The sequence below is a fragment of the Coregonus lavaretus genome, assembly GCF_964263955.1.
Source record: "Coregonus lavaretus genome assembly, chromosome: 33".
Classification (NCBI taxonomy): domain Eukaryota; kingdom Metazoa; phylum Chordata; class Actinopteri; order Salmoniformes; family Salmonidae; genus Coregonus; species Coregonus lavaretus.
The window spans coordinates 25,914,066-25,933,678 of NC_140020.1; the positions used below are offsets into that span (position 1 = coordinate 25,914,066).

At 42.0% G+C, this 19,613-nt stretch overlaps 1 protein-coding gene across 1 annotated transcript; it reads left to right on the plus strand.

The window, feature by feature from the left end:
- Positions 1–2,955: 2,955 nt before the first annotated feature.
- Positions 2,956–17,889, plus strand: LOC311108387 (uncharacterized protein; the record flags this gene model as incomplete). Its single annotated transcript, XM_084151021.1, has 9 exons — positions 2,956–2,974; positions 3,161–3,218; positions 3,346–3,493; positions 3,621–3,900; positions 4,097–4,326; positions 16,250–16,379; positions 16,663–16,785; positions 17,003–17,190; positions 17,521–17,889. 9 exons carry the CDS (start codon positions 2,956–2,958, stop codon positions 17,887–17,889), a joined length of 1,545 nt encoding a protein of 514 aa, XP_084007147.1.
- Positions 17,890–19,613: the final 1,724 nt, after the last annotated feature.

The window sequence follows — 19,613 nt, forward strand, 5'->3', positions numbered from 1 at the left end:
CAACTATGTAAACCATTTGCGATGGCCGTCTCAGTCACCAGATTTCCACCCAATTGGACACTTATGGGAGATTCTGGAGCGGCGCCTGAGACGAGTTTTCCACCACCATCAACAAAACACCAAACGATGGAATTTATCGTGGAAGAAGGGTGTCGCGTCCCTCCAATAGAGTTCCAGACACGTGTAGAATCTATGCCAAGGTGCATTGAAGCTGTTCTGGCTCGTGGTGGCCCAACGCGCTATTAAGACATTTTATTTTGGTGTTTCCATTATTTTGACCTGTATAGTCTCAACACTCCTGCATCTAGACTTCGGCCAATGCATGTCATGGAATTGCGGTTTATCATAGCTTTGAAATCCTTTGCATAGAGGAACGGCAAGGATATGTGCATAGTGAAGGTATGAAAGGGAGCATTTACAAGGTAGAACGCTAATTGATATGAAAGTGATGCGTTTTGGTTTTCATGCTTAGGCTACCATATAAAATAGGCTTTATTACATTTATTTACACTTAATATCTATTCCACTTTTTACTATCCATTCATTGTTCTAATAAAGGGTTCTTCAATTCCGGTCCTGGAGGGCCGAAACACTTCTGTTTTTTTATTTCTACCTGGTAGTTAATTGCACTCACCTGGTGTCCCAGGTCTGAATTAGCCCCTGATTAGAAGGAGAGGATGAAAAACAGACCGGAATTGAAGAACCCTGTTCTAATATATTCGGTTTTCTTATTCCATAAAAAAATTACTTTTTAAACGCAATAAAGCTCACCTTGCTCTTAAAGCTATATCAAAATATCAAGCAAGCTAGTTGACCATATCTGCTGTTCCACTTGTAAAATGTTACACGTCCGGCGTTACGCTTACAGTTTAAAGTTGAATATACATAATGCGAAAGGACAGTCTCATGTTGCACATGTAGTGTTTTTCTTTTTAAACTCTAATTTCTATATTTAAGAAGATCAAGTCTGTCTTTTTGTAAACGTTTAACTGAGAATAAAGGGTTTATCGTGTGCATCTAGCAGTACGGTTGCAGGGAGGTTGAAAAAGGTTCGAAACAGAATTGAACGGTTGATTTTGTTTTTATGTATTATCAAATCTCACCAATAGATGGGGCTGCTGGCTACAAAATGGCTGAATTGTTTTGTTCACTGTTTTGTGATGTCTACATTGGCCTTTGCGTTAGCATTTTATGCTCTCAAGTGAACTATAACAATCAAATGTAGGAAACTCATTCAGATCCTGGAGTAAAATCTTCCATAAATCAGCCTTGCTCTTCTGAACCAGAGTTGATCAAAAGCCTCTCTTCTATGCACTTGCAGGTACGCCCCACAGGAGAGCACTGTCATTCACACTATTTAGTGTACATGAGGTATCTTTCTGCCTGTTGGGCAACGGACTGCATCTCCATGAGCTGGGCCCAGTCTGCAGTTGCCATGGATACTCTGGGTGCTGACACTAGGAGGACTGAGTAGCCACTGCTTGTTTAAGACACTATTCATAACAAAGGATTAGAGGCACAAAGTACCCCCACTGCGTTATATGAGATACACCTCATCCTCATCACACAGGCACTATAATTAGCTGTACGTGGGTGTTTGCTTGTGTGAAGGTGGGGATCATGGTGTTAATTCTGTAAATTCTCAAACCATTGTACTTTGTAAAATAGGTAATTCACCTCATCCACTACCAATATGTACTTACCTATGCAACAGATGGTTGATTGTGGTTGTTGCTCTACTACTGTAGATGTCTGGGATTGACCTGTATGTGTTTGTGTTTTCCAGAATGAGTTCAAGGCCAAGAACATCAAGAAGAAGCAGAAGGTGAGCATTATAATGTCTGTAGATGAAAACAGAAGGTAAGGGGGGTTCTCAATGATAGGAGACGGATTGGAGCGTGTGGCTATGTGGGGTTTATTTAGGATCATCTTTGAAGAGGTAGGGTTTGCATGAACATTATCTGTTGGTGATAAGTGTGTGTCAGGATGGGATGGGGTTGTTTTGGTGTCTACAGGGATGTCAACAGCAGCAGCAGCACTTGACTGTATCGTGCTTCCAGGGGGCTAGCATGTGGAACATCTTTAGGCTGTGTTACATAGGACTGACACACACACAGTGATACGGCTGCTTCTTGCCAACAGGAAACTGTGATATGATAATGACATGTATTGTGGTCAGCTGGCCCCGTTCCTTACGAGAAGGAGCAGGATGAATCCCACAGCAGCAACATTATCCAGGTCACCAACCGAAATCTGGGAGGGGCCTAAAATACTGTAATTCAACCAAATGACTATCAACTCACTGTAACTTATTGTAGGTCTATTTATAGAGGAACTTATTTAGTTGTTTAGTGATAACGTTTTTATAAGACATTGGCCTATAAGACAGAGTTGAAAGCAGATGTTCATCAAGGACTCTACTATAGACTTCTATTTCCTTACAAAATAGTGTAACAAATATGGTTCTGTGCATATATAAAAGCTATATGTATTGAGTTTCAGTGGATTTTAGAATGGCTTTACTTTTCAGCAGTGCAAATGTTAGTGTTACATTAGGCCCTGTGGTTTCTTGTGTCATGATTCTATCATTGGACATAATAATCCTCATAGGATTGTAGCCTACATATTACTTATTCAATCTCAATTCAACATGATATGGAATTATATGGAACTATGTATTGATTATGTCACAATCAATAGAAGTCTCTGGTTGCTATGACGTTGTTAACCTATATTAACTATTAGTTATGTAGTCATGATTATGACTCAATAATATGTCATAACACTGAGCAATACCGCTGCTTTTCCATCCATAGAAATTGAATCTCATTCTAGTTCTGTGGATCCATCATTCAGGCACAAGACAAAAAGTTGCCTGAAGGCTGTGTATCATTGTATTGTTGACCCAGACGGAGTGCACTTCACAAGGATTGTCTTTATCTGAGAAAGCTAACGATGGATAACTCTCCTGGAGGTAAGCACTGATTGGGCTGATGTAAGGTTGCATAATTCTGGTAACTTTCCCAAAAGTCCCCTATGAACGACTACCAATGGAGCAAGGATTGACTTCATTTGTACAGTCCAATAGTCATGGTGTGCAGAATTTGTCATTGCTGAACCAAGGCTTTGTCCTCTAATCTTCCTTGCATTCTTTCTTTAGTGAACCAGGAGCAGGGAGACATACCAATGATCCCATTGGTCCATGAGCCCATGTCAGGGTAAGGGTTTTCTATGTAACACAATGTAACATCTGCACAGAGGTGCATTCTTAAAGAAATGGGAATTGGGGGACAAAGAATCCTAAAGATGGTCCAATGGGCATGGTGTGAAATCTCTTTATCTCAGTCTGATAAACGTCCTGATGACTGCTAAGGATGAGATGCAGTGGGCCCAGAACCAGGTGAACAACTTGCAGCAGTCAATGGACCACATGCAGGGGCAGCTGAATTCCATGCAGGGGAAGTTTATTGAGTTGCAGAGTGCCCTCTCTCAGGTAGTAGATTAGTCTCAGCAAGAGTAGGATGAGTCATGTGTAATCATGATGATTAATGATGATGGCTGGAATGATAACGGTAATTCTAATGTCTTTGTAACTCCTATACTCCACCTGCACTGGATAGCTCCTTGATGACATGCCTGTGGTACCTGAAAGGGAGGGGATCCAACCGACAAACATCATCCCTGTGCAGAGGGAGGGGATCCTCCCGACAGGCATCATCCAGAGGGAGGATCCCAACAAGAACCAATCATTCCAACAAGGCATCATCCCAACACAAACCAATGGAATGGAACAGATGGAATGGCATGGACCACCTTCACCTCCCATCATCCCCATAGTGGGATCCTGGGATGCTGGAGTGAATGCTCCACGTTGTGGACATTTCTATGCCAGGAGAAAAGGTAATAAGAAAAGCCTTATCTTATGAGTGTGTTGTCTAAATGTCTACGTGAAACAGATTTAACTCTAGGAATCCATGTGCCTGTAGTCTGGTTGTGTTTGGGTTGTAACAAAGTATCATTTCAAGACACACTGTCAGCTAGTGATTGTTCTGTACTGTGATGAGCAGAGTGGCTTGACTTCTCCCACTTGTCACAGATATCCGGAGTAGATATGTGGCGGATCCTGCTTTAATGACCATCACCAAGCCGGAACACTCCGAGGCCAACCCTCAGAGCCAGACTGGCAACTGGCTGGCGGCTGAACCTCAGCCCCCAGCACCCCCAGTACAGAAAACACCAAACAGTGGAGGCTGGCTCAGCTGGTTCTTCAGTGAAAAGAAAGATGTTCCTCAGATGACAAGGATACCAGATGACAAGCCTAGTTCTGTAAGTAACCTGTTATGTATATTCTATATAGAGACACTCTAGTGGATTCATCTATTTCTCAGTGGCTTGATTCACATTGATGGGTTGACACAAGTCCCATGCCCAAGGCTGAGGTATTCACTTTAATTCACGTCAGTAAAGCAGTGGATGACCATTGTATTTCAACTGTAAGAATGTTACTAATACATTTGCAAATTTGTTGATATGTTTTCCAGAATAAGCCTGTTCTACCTCCTCCCCCGATGGGGATGTATCTAGGGAACTCTAGTCTCCCCAAAGGAGTGAATCCTTACTCCATGAAAGCAGGTGAATAGTGCTTTAGACTACATGAGGTTTAACTCCAAGACTATACCAGCCAATGATAGCCCTCTCTGATGATCTCCTGCTAACACCTTTCCTTCTAACAGCAGGTCTAGGGGGCAGGTATCCCAAGCTATTGAACCCTGGTGGGATCACCACAACGCCTCCATACCAGGGACCTGGATCGCTCCCTGCCCAGCACACAACACTCATGGCACCAATGGCTGTGCCATTCGATGTTTAAAGGCAGAAACTTGCCCAAGGCACTCTATCCTATTGAGGTTTGACACTGAACAATCCTTCCGCAATGTATTAATTGAGTTAGCTTTACTTTACAGCAACACCTGGCTGAAGTAGCAGTGATGTTTAAGCTATTTATTTTTGTCTCACAGGTCATTTTCCAGGAGGGATCATTTGATATTTCAGCATTTTTAAAAGACAAAAAAAAGCATAAAAAAGTTATTAAAAGACTCTGTATGTTCACATAGCTTTGATATGTTTTCTGGCAGCCTTTACAAGTCCATCGCTTGTGCATTTCTCTATGTTACATACTATACAGATGGCTGTATTATTTATACATATATTTCCCAAATATATAAAAAAAGATATTTCATTTATCTATTTCATAAACATAATATCAAATGCAATTATAGTGCATATATTTAAATATATTACTTTACTGCAGGCCTGGCGTTGTGGGCGGGCCTTAGGGAGCCATGCTCGCCCTACCATACATTTACATTTACATTTTAGTCATTTAGCAGACGCTCTTATCCAGAGCGACTTACAGTTAGCGCATACATTATTTTATCGAACACACAACCCTGGCGTTGCAAACGCCATGCTCTACCAACTGAGCTACATCCCCTGCCGGCTCCACCTCCTTGCCTGTGTAAATAAAATACATGGTTGAATGAAATTTTGCATGACTAATGTTTTTGTTGTTGTTGCTATAACATGCTATGATATGATATGATATTTGGCCCATTTAAAGTTTCAATTACCTCTATTTTTTATTGTTAAATTAAATATGGCTCAAGTAATTAAGACTGACAGGGTTTTAGACCTATCATAAATGCATCATGAAGCGTGTGTCTCTTTTTGCTGATTCAAATGAATAGTGGGTGGAGCGTTATGTAGACAGCCTCGTGATCGTTCGGAATGTCATGTTCAAGAGTAGGCTACCTTAACTTGTTTGTTCATCGTGGTCAAAATGGATATTAGAAATTGGTTTGCTAAAAAGAATGCCTCATCTGCTGCAACAAGTAGTCTTAAAACAGCCGGCCACAACACAGCAATGATATGGAATAATTTACTCTTTATTGTATTGATATGACATAGACATTGTCAACGGATTCCTTTGTATATGTTGAAATAAGCTGATCTTTGTATTTAAAGCAGTAGCTTTTTATGTTATTTTTATTGTAGTATGGAAGCAATGAATTTCATCATATAGGCTAATTTGAGAAGAATTTGTAAAACTATTATTTGACACAAGTGGTGGTGATCTGTTCAAAATGACCATAATGTGACTATTTCACGAATGGCCATGAGCGCACAAGTTGGTTAAAAAGGTACGCTACAGTAGGCCAATTTTACAGAAAAATCAGAGTGATTATTGTTATATAGAGGCAATTCTGTTTTGAATGCTTCCCAATCTACTTAATTACTGTCATGAATTCATCTTGCCTTGGTCTGCAAATGCGATCAAAGAGTTGCATTAGCCTATTATAAAGGCGATTTAAGCAGCTGTGGTGAGTGTTAGTAAAAGCATTCTAATTTAATTTACATTTCAGTGTATTTCCTATGTCATGTAGGTAGTAGGCCATGCATAATACAAATATACGGAGCTGTCCATGGTGCTGAAGTTAGAGATCAATGTACCGGTAATGCCGAAGCCAGTAGGCAGCAAGCCACGTCAACAGGTGGAACGTGGACATGGGTAGGCTTATGCATGTTGTGCATAAGCCTACCCAGTTTTACATCTCAATAAAGTAAGCGGTTGGCACTTGGCACATACCTGAAAAAAAGAATGACTTAGCCCTAGAGATGAGAGGGAAAGTGTCCTAGTAGTGTTCCCATATCTCCTATTAATTCGCTGACAAAATATTATCATTAACTGCTCTTGAGTGTGAGGATACAGTGGTGAGGATGATTGCTTTTGTGTCTCAGGGTTGGAGATTTATCTTATCTATCACACAATATTTGTTGCTCAGAATGTTTGGCTCCCAAATAACACCAGCCTGTGGTGGAGTGGTCATTAGGACAGACAGAGAGAGAGAGAGACCTTAGACCTTCTGTCTGAGGACCAACTAGGGTCACCCAGCCACAGACCTGCGGGACCCCCCCCCCCCCCCCCCCACATCCACACCCCCACCCCAACCAATCAATACCCCCCCAAACCAACCATGCCCAAATCCCATATATGCCCCCTCAGATCAGACCTATGCCCCTCCTGCCCACCCCACGCCCCCCACTCCCGCAAAGAGGGCCTCAACATAAAAGTCACACATACGCCCAGGCCGTGAGCAGGCAAACAGGCCCAACCCCCACGCTTACACTAGCCCAAGATAATGGAATGTATCAGATGCTCAGCAGGCTCTGCTCACACTTACTGGTCTGAGGCCAAAACACACGACTAACAACATTGGACACTTTATGGAACACAAATCCTTCACTATCTCGTCCTGGAGTATCCAAGGCCTGAGGTCATCTGCCTTTGGCCTAAAGATCAGGAACCTGGACTTTACCAAATAAATCAGAAATACAGACATTGTCATCCTACAAGAAACATGGTATAGAGGTGATGGACCCACTGGTTGCCCTCTAGGTTACAGAGAGCTGGTAGTCCCATCCACCAAACTACCAGGAGTAAAACAGGGAAGGGACTCAGGGGGTATGCTAATTTGGTATAACTCACTCTATAAAAATAAATAAAAACAGGAACATTTTACATTTGGCTAGAAATTCAAAAGGAAATGATCTCAACAGAGATAAATGTCCTCCTGTGTGGTACCTATATCCCCCCACTAGAATCCCCATACTTTAATGAAGACAGCTTCTCCATCCTAGAGGGGGAGATCAATAATTTCCAGGCCCAGGGACATGTACAGTGCCTTGCAAAAGTATTTAACCCCCTTGGCGTTTTTCCTATTTTGTTGAATTACAGCCTGTAATTTAAATGGATTTTATTTGGATTTCATGTAATGGACATACACAAAATAGTCCAAATTGGTGAAATGAAATGAATAAAATAACTTTGCTATGAAGCCCCTAAATAAGATCTGGTGCAACCAATTACCTTCAGAAGTCACATAATTAGTTAAATAAAGTCCACCTGTGTGCAATCTAAGTGTCATATGATCTGTCACATGATTTCAGTGTATATATACACCTGTTCTGAAAGGCCCCAGAGTCTGCAAAACCACTAAGCAAGGGGCACCACCAAGCAAGCGGCACCATGAAGACCAAGGAGCTCTCCAAACAGGTCAGGGACAAAGTTGTGGAGAAGTACAGATCAGGGTTGGGTTATAAAAAAATATCAGAAACTTTGAACATCCCACGGAGCACCATTAAATCCATTATTAAAAAATGGAAAGGATATGGCACCACAACAAACCTGCCAAGAGAGGGCCGCCCACCAAAACTCATGGACCAGGCAAGGAGGGCATTAATCAGAGAGGCAACAAAGAGACCAAAGATAACCCTGGAGGAGCTGCAAAGCTCCACAGTGGAGATTGGGGTATCTGTCCATAGGACCACTTTAAGCCGTACACTCCACAGAGCTGGGCTTTATGGAAGAGTGGCCAGAAAAAAGCCATTGCTTAAAGAAAAAAATAAGCAAACACGTTTGGTGTTCGCCAAAAGGCATGTGGGAGACTCCCCAAACATATGGAAGAAGGTACTCTGGTCAGATGAGACTAAAATTGAGCTTTTTGGCCATCAAGGAAAACGCTATGTATGGTGCAAACCCAACACCTCTCATCACCCCGAGAACACCATCCCCACAGTGAAGCATGGTGGTGGCAGCATCATGCTGTGGGGATATTTTTCATCGGCAGGGACTGGGAAACTCGTCAGAATTGAAGGAATGATGGATGGCGCTAAATACAGGGAAATTCTTGAGGGAAACCTGTTTCAGTCTTCCAGAGATTTGAGACTGGGACGGAGGTTCACCTTCCAGCAGGACAATGACCCTAAGCATACTGCTAAAGCAACACTTGAGTGGTTTAAGGGGGAAACATTTAAATGTCTTAGAATGGCCTAGTCAAAGCCCAGACATCAATCCAATTGAGAATCTGTGGTATAAAGATTGCTGTACACCAGCGGAACATATCCAACTTGAAGGAGCTGGAGCAGTTTTGCCTAGAAGAATGGGCAAAAATCCCAGTGGCTAGATGTGCCAAGCTTATAGAGACATACCCCAAGAGACTTGCAGCTGTAATTGCTGCAAAAGGTGGCTCTACAAAGTATTGACTTTGGGGGGGGGGGGGGTGAATAGTTATGCACACTCAAGTTTTGTGTTTTTTTGTCTTATTTCTTGTTTGTTTCACCCAAAAAAAATATTTAGCATCTTCAAAGTGGTAGACATATTATGTAAATCAAATTATACAAACCCCCCAAAAATCCATTTTAATTCCAGGTTGTAAGGCAACAAAATAGGAAAAATGCCAAGGGGGGTGAATACTTTCGCAAGCCACTGTTCTAGTCTGTGGTGACCTAAATGCTAGAACTGGACAAGAACCTGACACCCTCAGCACACAGGGGGACAAAGACCTACCTGGAGGTGACAGCACCCCTCCCCATATGTCCCCCTAGACACAACTACGTCAACATAACCAACAAAAACGGGTCACAACTCCTGCAGCTCTGTCTCACACTGGGTATGTACATAGTCAATGGTAGGCTTCGAGGGGACTCCTACGGTAGGTATACCTATAACCCATCTCTTGGCAGTAGTACTGTAGACTACTTTATCACCAACCTCAACCCAGAGTCTCTCGGAGCATTCACAGTCAGCCCACCGACACCCCTATCAGATCACAGCAAAATCATAATCTACTTGAACGGAGCAATAATCAACCATGAGGCATCGAAGCTGAACGAACTGCATACTATTAAGAAATGCTATAGATGGAAGGAGGGTAGTGTAGAAACCTACCAAAAAACTATTGGCCAACAACACATCCAATCACTCCTAGACAAAATGTTTTCCTTCAATAGTGAAGGTGTAAACTTAGGAACAGTAGGAAGCCTGAACAATATATTTGACCTATCAGCTGACATATTAAATTAAAATTCCGGCAGAAAACCTAAGACAACTAACAACAATGAGAAATGGTTTGATGAAGAATGTAAAAACCTAATAAAGAAATTGAGAAACCTATCCAACCAAAAACACAGAGAACCAGAAAACTTTAGCTTACGCCTTCACTATGGTGAAACACTAAAACAATACAGAAATACACTAAGAAAAAAGAAGGACCAGCATGACAGAAAACAGCTCATTGTGATTGAAGAATCCATAGAATCAAATCACTTCTGGGAAAATTGGAACACACTAAACAAACAACAACATGAAGAGCTATCTATCCAATATGAAGATGTATTGATAAACCACTTCTCCAACCTTTTTGGCCATATAACAAAGAACCAAGTGCAAAAACATATACATGATCATTTACTAAACTTAGAATAAGTTATTAAAGACTACCAGAACCCACTGGATTCTCCAATTACATTGGATGAGCTACAGGACAAAATACAACCCCCCCCACCCCAACCCAAAAAGGGCTGTGGTGTTGATGGTGTCCTAAACAAAATGATAAAATATATGGACCACAAATTCAAGTTGGCTACTCTTAAACTCTTCAATATTACCCTCAGCTCTGGCATCTTCCCTAATATTTGGAACCAAGGCTTGATCACTCCAACCCATAAAATGTGACCCCAATAATTTCTGTAGAATATGCGTTAGCAGCAATCTCTGAAGAATCCTCTGCAGTATCATCAACAGCAGACTCTAACATTTCCTCAGTGGAATCAATGTCCTGAGAAAATGTAAAATTGTCTTCTTACCAAAATACTGTACGACAAACCACGTATACACCATTATTGACAATCTGGACTCAGAAATCAAATGTCTACTGTTTGCAGATGATCTGGTACTTCTGTCCCCAACCAAAGAGGGCCTAAAGCAGCAGTGAATCTCAGTAAGACAAAAATAATGGTGTTCCAAAAAAGGTCCAGTAGCCAAGACAACAAATACAAATTCTATCTAGACACTGTTGCCCTAGAGCACACAAAGAATTACACCCACCTCATCCTAAACATCAACACAACAGGTACAGTTGAAGTCGGAAGTTTTACATACACCTTAGCCAAATATATTTAAACTCAGTTTTTCACAATTCCTGACATTTAATCCTAGTAAAAATTCCCTGTTTTAGGTCAGTTAGGATCAGCACTTTATTTTAAAAATGTGAAATGACAGAATAATAGTAGAGAAGTTTACATACACTCAATTAGTATTTGGTAGCATTGCCTTTAAATAGTTTAACTTGGGTCAAACGTTTCGGGTAGCCTTCCACAAGCTTCCCACAATAAATTGGGTGAATTTTGGCCCATTCCTCCTGACAGAACTGGTGTAACTGAGTCAGGTTTGTAGGCATCCTTGCTCGCACAGGCTTTTTCAGATCTACCCACAAAAGTCCTTCAATGCAAAACAGTATTTTAATCAGTTATTTGGTGATGTGAATATATTTACTGTATCTAAAATTGATAACTTAAAAAAAAACACACTATTGAAACATTTCTGAAATTCACTGAGTAGGATGGTATTTCCTGTCCTCCTCTGCTGTACAATGTTTTAAAACAGTTGCAGCCAACAGTATTTTTCAGTGACAACACGTTTGTGGCGTCCTCGGAGACGCAGATAGCTAATTAGCACGGGTAGTCGACTCTGTCTTCCGTCTGTTGTCTGTAAACAAGCTCTGTAAAATGGAAATATGTCCATGTGGGGGAGTCTTAACCCTATAAAGGTGTTTTAGGAATTTAACCTTAACATTTTTATAATAATAATAATTCTTGCTGATATGAAATATACGTTCTTTGTTTCCAAAGCCGTACCGCAAGCGATCCGTGCTAACGTTTAGAGCTAGCATCAGGGCTGTAAACAACTCCCACAGCCAGAAGATACTCTTGTCAATAGGCACTAAAGGTTATTAGTGTCTATGAATGGGCTGGGATTGCCTTACAACTATATATACATTCCTTATTGTAGGTGAAGGAGAAACCTCACTCAATATTGCCATTGTCTTTAGGCCTAGCTGAAATGTGTGTAATGCATCCAGAATAGGTTTTTGCTCCGAATTACAATAGCCAATGTTGTTTACCACTGTTACCATCTACGCATGGATGCCATTGTGGCAGGTTAATCTGGTTCTTCTACTATAATGGTATGCAGCCACAGGAGTCAAAATTATATGACCATTAGACCATGTTTGAATCAATAGCTGAATGACAAATGTTTAACTCGAGGGAAGACCTCTTGTAATAACATTTATAGTTGGGTGGATTTCTGTTGGGTGGATTGTTGCACAATTGCTGTTATACTAATCTATAATGAGCCTTTTAGCTAATCAGTGGGCAAGGCCAGCCCCCCTGCCAAGATGGGCCAGCCTGTTTTTCTGGTAGGCTGATGTCACGCAAACTCATATTCAAAGTGAAACAGGGCTTCAGCAAAGATACTTGTTCTGACACTGTCATCAGTTAGACAACATCATGGATTGTAAAAAACTGAAAGGATGGGTGTCACTACTTATAAACTTGGAGCACATTCCACATTGTCATATTTTTTTGGGCAGCTAAAACCATGATTTGGACAAACAGTAAAGTGCATTAGCCTCACGATTCCTGTAATGAAACTGAGCACCCTGACCCTGTGCCTGTTTCACAGGGACCTGCTGCTGTAATGAGCAAGCCACTCTCCTCTTCCCCCATGCGCTTGAGAGAGAAATGTGGTCTAATCGTTTAACATTTCAAAATGCAATTGCGGGAAATCACCGCTTTGGAAGTTTAGTCTCTTTGTCCCGTTTGAAGAGTGGAGGGCCTCAGCTTTCTCAATAGTCAGCTCAATAGTTTTACAACCAAGATATTTGATATTCCTTTGAGATATGGAGCGGCGCGCGGCGAAATGCACACCGGCCATTGCGAGGGTATAGGCCGATAGGTCTCATGGGTAGTAGCCTACAACTGCAACATGTTTTTAGGACATAAAATGTACTGTTGGTTGAATACATGGCTACTAGCAGTGGGTATTATATTTAGAGTTATCAATCTAGTTAATGTGTTTTGAGTTTCCACTTCCTCGTGTTGTACCCCAAATTAATTAGCCTAATGATATTCGAGGTGCACATAAAGATTTATCTCTATTGAACAAAAAAATTCTGGACATTCTGGAGTCCTATTTTGACAGTAAAATATAGCAACTATAGTCTTAATTGTCATCCCATAATTCATGACAATCACTGGGTTAGGTTGCACAAAATGTATTGAGTCATGCATTCCTGCTTGTACGTGTTAGATGAAACAACTTAGTCTATCTATTTATTACACTTCTTAATAAAGCACTATGAATGACTTCATAAAATGATTATTCGTAATTTGGGGGGCTGGTGCCAACAACTGTAAAAGTTAGTAGCACCAGTGACACCAGGGGAAAATGTTAGCCTGGAGCCCTGTAATAGTAACTGACCTAGAGACTGCTGCCCTATGTACATAGTCATTGAACACTGGTCACTTTAATAATATTTACATACTGTTTTAACTACTTTGTGTGTATACTGTATTCTAGTCAAGGCTCATCCTATATAACTACTGCTGTACACACCTTTTCTATTCATACATTTTCCATTATGTCTATACACACCATCATATAAACTCAGCAAAAAAAGAAATGTCCCTTTTTCAGGACCCTGTCTTTCAAAGATAATTTGTAAAAATCCAAATAACTTCACAGATCTCAATTGTAAAGGGTTTAAACACTGTTTCCCATGCTTGTTCAATGAACCATAAACAATTAATGAACATGCACCTGTGGAACGGTCGTTAAGACACTAACAGCTTACAGACGGTAGGCAATTAAGGTCACAGTTATGAAAACTTAGGACACTAAAGAGGCCTTTCTACTGACCTGCTCATCTGCGTGAACGTGCCTTAGGCATGCTGCAAGGAGGCATGAGGACTGCAGATGTGGCCAGGGCAATAAATTGCAATGTCCGTACTGTGAGACGCCTAAGACAGCGCTACAGGGAGACAGGACAGACAGCTGATCGTCCTCGCAGTGGCAGAACACATGTAACAACACCTGCACAGGATTGGTACATCCGAACATCACACCTGCGGGACAGGTACAGGATGGCAACAACAACTGCCCGAGTTACATCAGGAACGCACAATCCATGCATCACTGCTCATACTTTCCGCAATACGCTGAGAGAGGCTGGACTGAGGGCTTGTAGGCCTGTTGTAAGGCAGGTCCTCACCAGACATCACCGGCAACAACGTCGCCTATGGGCACAAACCCAACGTCGGGACTGGCAAAAAGTGCTCTTCACTGACGAGTCGCGGTTTTGTCTCACCAGGGGTGATGGTCGGATTCGCGTTTATCGTTTAAGAAATGAGCGTTACACCGAGGCCTGTACTCTGGAGCGGGATCAATTTGGAGGTGGAGGGTCCGTCATGGTCTGGGGCGGTGTGTCACAGCATCATCGGAATGAGCTTGTTGTCATTGCAGGCAATCTCAACGCTGTGCGTTACAGGGAAGACATCCTCCTCCCTCATGTGGTACCCTTTCTGCAGGCTCATCCTGACATGACCCTCCAGCATGACAATGCCACCAGCCATACTGCTAGTTCTGTGCGTGATTTCCTGCAAGACAGGAATGTCAGTGTTCTTCCATTGCTAGCGAAGAGCTCAGATCTCAATCCCATTGGGCACGTCTGGGACCTGTTGGATCGGTGTTATGTGAATTATTTAACAAACTATTTTAGTGTCTCTGTGCGTCTCCCAAAAGGTTGTAAGTCTTTTGGGATTTAAGTAACGGCCAGAGTCCCGGTCTGCATTGTCAGAGATATTTATTCATTGAGAATTCTGCCATCACAATTTCAGAGTCCATCTTTTATACTCATACAAAAAGAAATCCCTTCCCTCTGTAGGCGGGCTGTAGTTTTCCACTCTAAAACTGCTCTACTGACCTTCAGTTCACACACACACACACATGCATACACACATGCATACACACACACACACACACACACACACATATCCTACTCCCTGCTTTACTCAGTTATTGCCGTTCTCACAATATTCTGCACCATGTTTTCATAACAGTTTCTCCCCTCCCTAAATTGGGAGGCCTCTTTATTTTAGTTTCTCAGTTGTCTTTGTTGTCTGGCCTAACTCTTACTCACATTGCTAAATAGTGGCTCAATGCCATAGCCTTTACTGGTCCTACACTCACACATTTCTAACACATTATACACAGTTTCAGGGTGTAATAATTAGTCATTAATAATTAATCTATCAATCGGAGGGTGAGGGCTAGGGCCATCCCCCCTCAGAAATATCTGGGAACTTGCAAGTGCCTTGTGGAAGAGTGGGGTAACATCTCACAGCAAGAACTGGCAAATCTGGTGCAGTCCATGAGGAGGAGATGCACCGCAGTACTTAATGTAGCTGGTGGCCACACCAGATACTGACTGTTACTTTTGATTTTGACCCCCCTTTTTTTCAGGGACACATTCCATTTCTGCTAGTCACATGTCTGTGGAACTTGTTCAGTTTATGTCTCAGTTGTTGACTCTTGTTATGTTCATGCAAATATTTACACATGTTAAGTTTGCTGAAAATAAACGCAGTTGACAGTGAGAGGACGTTTTCTTTATATGTATATTCCGTCTATCTAATAACTCTATATTAAATTCCTTTATTTTTATTTAGGGGATTTGTGTGTTTTTTTTGTATTGTTTGCTATTATTAATATCACTACTGCACTGTTGGCGCTAGAAACATCATTTCGCTACACCCACGATAACATTTGCAAAATGTCTATGCGGCCAATAACATTTGAAGGTATGTGTTGATTCAGGAGAACATATATATGACGGGCACTAATTAGCAATATAGGCTAAGTTGCTAGCTTGGCTTTTATAACGTGGAATGTTTAAGCAGACAGAACAGAACAAAAGCAGCACCGAGTGACACCAGCGAAGATGCTGAGACAAACAAAATGGTTAGAGAAGAGGCACAGTTATAGTGGTGAGTTGTCTCCAGTGGTGTTTTTACGTATTTGTTTTAAACATGAGCTGGTTAAAAAAAGAGGACCATGTCTCGCCAATCACTGGTACAGAAAATGGTTGAGAAATGCTGTACTTTACTGCCAATGTTATGTCAGCACTACTGCCTGTGTGTAGGGTCAGGGTGAAGGGTGCATCAATGGTTGGTGGTATCATGATGGTGGGAGGGATGGTGGTGTACGCAGCGATGTGGATAATGCCAGGGCTGAATTCTTGTCCCAGTCCGCCCCTGTGCATTTATCAGTGCATTTGTGCACACCCTGCAGGCTCTGATGTCTGTGAACGCACGGCTGAGGCACCTCTACCCCGACAGCGAAGAGCTGTTTGACATCGTCCTGATGACTAATAACCACGCCCAGGTCGGAGTGCGCCTCATCAACAGCATCAACCACTACGGTTCGTGGTCGACACGCTCAGCCATGCCTACTACAGTGCTATAAGCAGAGAAATACAATGACCAGTAATTGGAGTACCGGTAATTATATTTCTATGGTTATAAGACGCGCTTATTGTGAGCTGCATTTCATTGAATGATGGGTATTTTTGACCAAATATGTTTTTAGTGGTTGTATGCATGTTTTGCATGGATGTTAGTGGCAATCTTTGGCTACCAGCCTGATGATACCATCACATTTGTATGGGGTTCTGATACGTTTTTGTTTTTCACTCTACCTGACAGATTTAACCATTGAGAGGTTCTGTATGACGGGAGGGCAAAGCCCCATTGGCTATCTGAAGGCCTATCTGACCAACCTGTACCTCTCCAAGGATGGAGAGAAAGTCATGGAGGCCATTGAGGAGGGTAGTTGAAAATGCTGCTTTCCTTTGTCCTCTAGGGATTAAACTGGTTTAGGTTAGCATGGATGCTAAATTGGTAACAGAGTAAAAAACTGTAGATGTACATTGTGGTAACACTTTTTATAGGTATGATATAGCCTACATATATGATACCGTTGTAATGCATTTTTAAGACTTATGAGCATGTATAAGCCCCTTTTTTATAATGTCTTTATAAATAGGCATTGCAGCAGCGACCATGTTTGCATCTGGAGATGTGGAGAACAAGCTTTCCGACACACAGCTGAAAGTTGCCTTTGACGGGGATGCTGTCCTCTTCTCTGATGAGTCGGAGATCATCGTGAAACAACACGGCCTGGACACGTTCTTTGAGCATGAGAAGGAGTTTGAGAACAAACCTCTTGCACAGGTGTTCATGAGAGTATATGCCTCCTATTTTATGTTAGCTTTTGACATGATTCCAAATGTTCTTTCTTTGGGTAATACTTTATTTGGAGTCTCCCTATAGAGGGTTATAGATGTTCAACTTACTATCAACAAACTTTTTAACTAACACACCCACTTACCCTAATCCTAGACCTTAACAAGTTGTTGCATATCATCCGTGGCTGTTGATAGTTTGAGCATTTAAAGACCATCTATAATAGGGGACTATCCAAATAAAGTGGAACCCATTGATGTATTTGCTTTAATAAAAAATGTAATAATACTATGCTAACCCTATGTCTCATTCACTCAGGGTCCCTTAAAGTGTTTCCTGGAGGCGCTGGGGAAGCTCCAGAGGAAGTTCTACGCCAAGAACGAGCGTATGACCTGCCCCATTCGTACCTACCTAGTAACATCCCGCAGCGCAGCCAGCTCAGGGGCCCGCGTCCTCAAGACCCTCAGGAGCTGGGGCCTGGAGATCGACGAGGCCCTGTTCCTAGCCGGGGCCCCTAAAGGGCCCCTCCTGCAGAAGATCCGTCCCCACATCTTCTTTGATGACCAGATGTTCCACATCGAGGGGGCCAAGGAGCTGGGTACTATCGCGGCACACGTGCCTTATGGGATTGGACAGAAGTACCACAAGGAGAAACTTAGTGAGCAGCCTGCCAAAGACACAAAGTAGTGAGCCTCCTAGGGGTGGGAAGGTATCATACATTATGCAAATAGTTAGTTGCGCACAACCCTGTCATCAGCGGTAGGTTTTGTTTTGTGCTGGATTTTTTATTAAAAGTGCCTTTATCAGAATATACTGTAATAAAAATGTAGTAGTACTCACTTCAGGGATTTTTGCTAGAATAAAACAAGTTTTACAATGTCACCTGATGTTCTCGTTCATAAGGAGAATACTTTAATGCAATATTCATAATATTCCAGTTGTTAATTACAGAATTAAGTATCTAGTTTTTGTAAGAATGTATGTCATAAAATGTGTTCACATTTCACACACACAAGTGTTTTTTATATCTTTAGAGAAGAACATTTGGTCTCATTTGCTGCAGAGACCAACATGTACACTACCGGTGAAAAGTTTTAGAGCACCTACTCATTCAAGGGTTTTTCTTAATTTTTACTATTTTCTACATTGTAGAATAATAGTGAAGACATCAAAATTATGAAATGACACGTATGGAATCATGTAGTAACCAAATAAGTGTTAAACAAATCAAAATATATTTGAGATTCTTCAAATAGCCACCCTTTGCCTTGATGACTGCTTTGCCCACTCTTGGCATTCTCTCAACTAGCTTCACCTGGAATGCTTTTCCAACAGTCTTGAAGGAGTTCACACATGCTGAGCACTTGTTGGCTGCTTTTCCTTCACTCTGCCGTCCGACTCATCCCAAACCAGCTCAATTGGGTTGAGGTCGGGGGTTTGTGGAGGCCAGGTAATCTGATGCAGCACTCATCACTCTCCTTCTTGGTAAAAATATCCCTTACACAGCCTGGAGGTGTGTTGGGTCATTGTCCTGTTGAAAAACAAATGATAGTCCCACTAAGCCCAAACCAGATGGGCCATGAAGGCCTGATTCACACAGTCTCCTCTGAACAGTTGATGTTGATGTGTCTGTTACTTGAACTCTGTGAAGCATTTATTTGGGCTGCAATTTCTGAGGCTGGCAACTCTAATGAACTTATCCTCTCCAGCAGAGGTAACTCTGGGTCTTCCATTCCTGTGGCAGTCCTCATGAGAGCCAGTTGCATCATAGCACTTGATGGTTTTTGCAACTGCACTTGAAGAAACTTTAAAAGTTCTTCACTGACGAGTCGCGGTTTTGTCTCACCAGGGGTGATGGTCGGATTCGCGTTTATCGTCGAAGAAATGAGCGTTACACCGAGGCCTGTACTCTGGAGCGGGATCAATTTGGAGGTGGAGGGTCCGTCATGGTCTGGGGCGGTGTGTCACAGCATCATCGGACTGAGCTTGTTGTCATTGCAGGCAATCTCAACGCTGTGCGTTACAGGGAAGACATCCTCCTCCCTCATTTGGTACCCTTTCTGCAGGCTCATCCTGACATGACCCTCCAGCATGACAATGCCACCAGCCATACTGCTCGTTCTGTGCGTGATTTCCTGCAAGACAGGAATGTCAGTGTTCTTCCATTGCCAGCGAAGAGCCCAGATCTCAATCCCATTGGGCACGTCTGGGACCTGTTGGATCGGTGTTATGTGAATTATTTAACAAACTATTTTAGTGTCTCTGTGCGTCTCCCAAAAGGTTGTAAGTCTTTTGGGATTTAAGTAACGGCCAGAGTCCCGGTCTGCATTGTCAGAGATATTTATTCATTGAGAATTCTGCAATCACAATTTCAGAGTCCATCTTTTATACTCATACAAAAAGAAATCCCT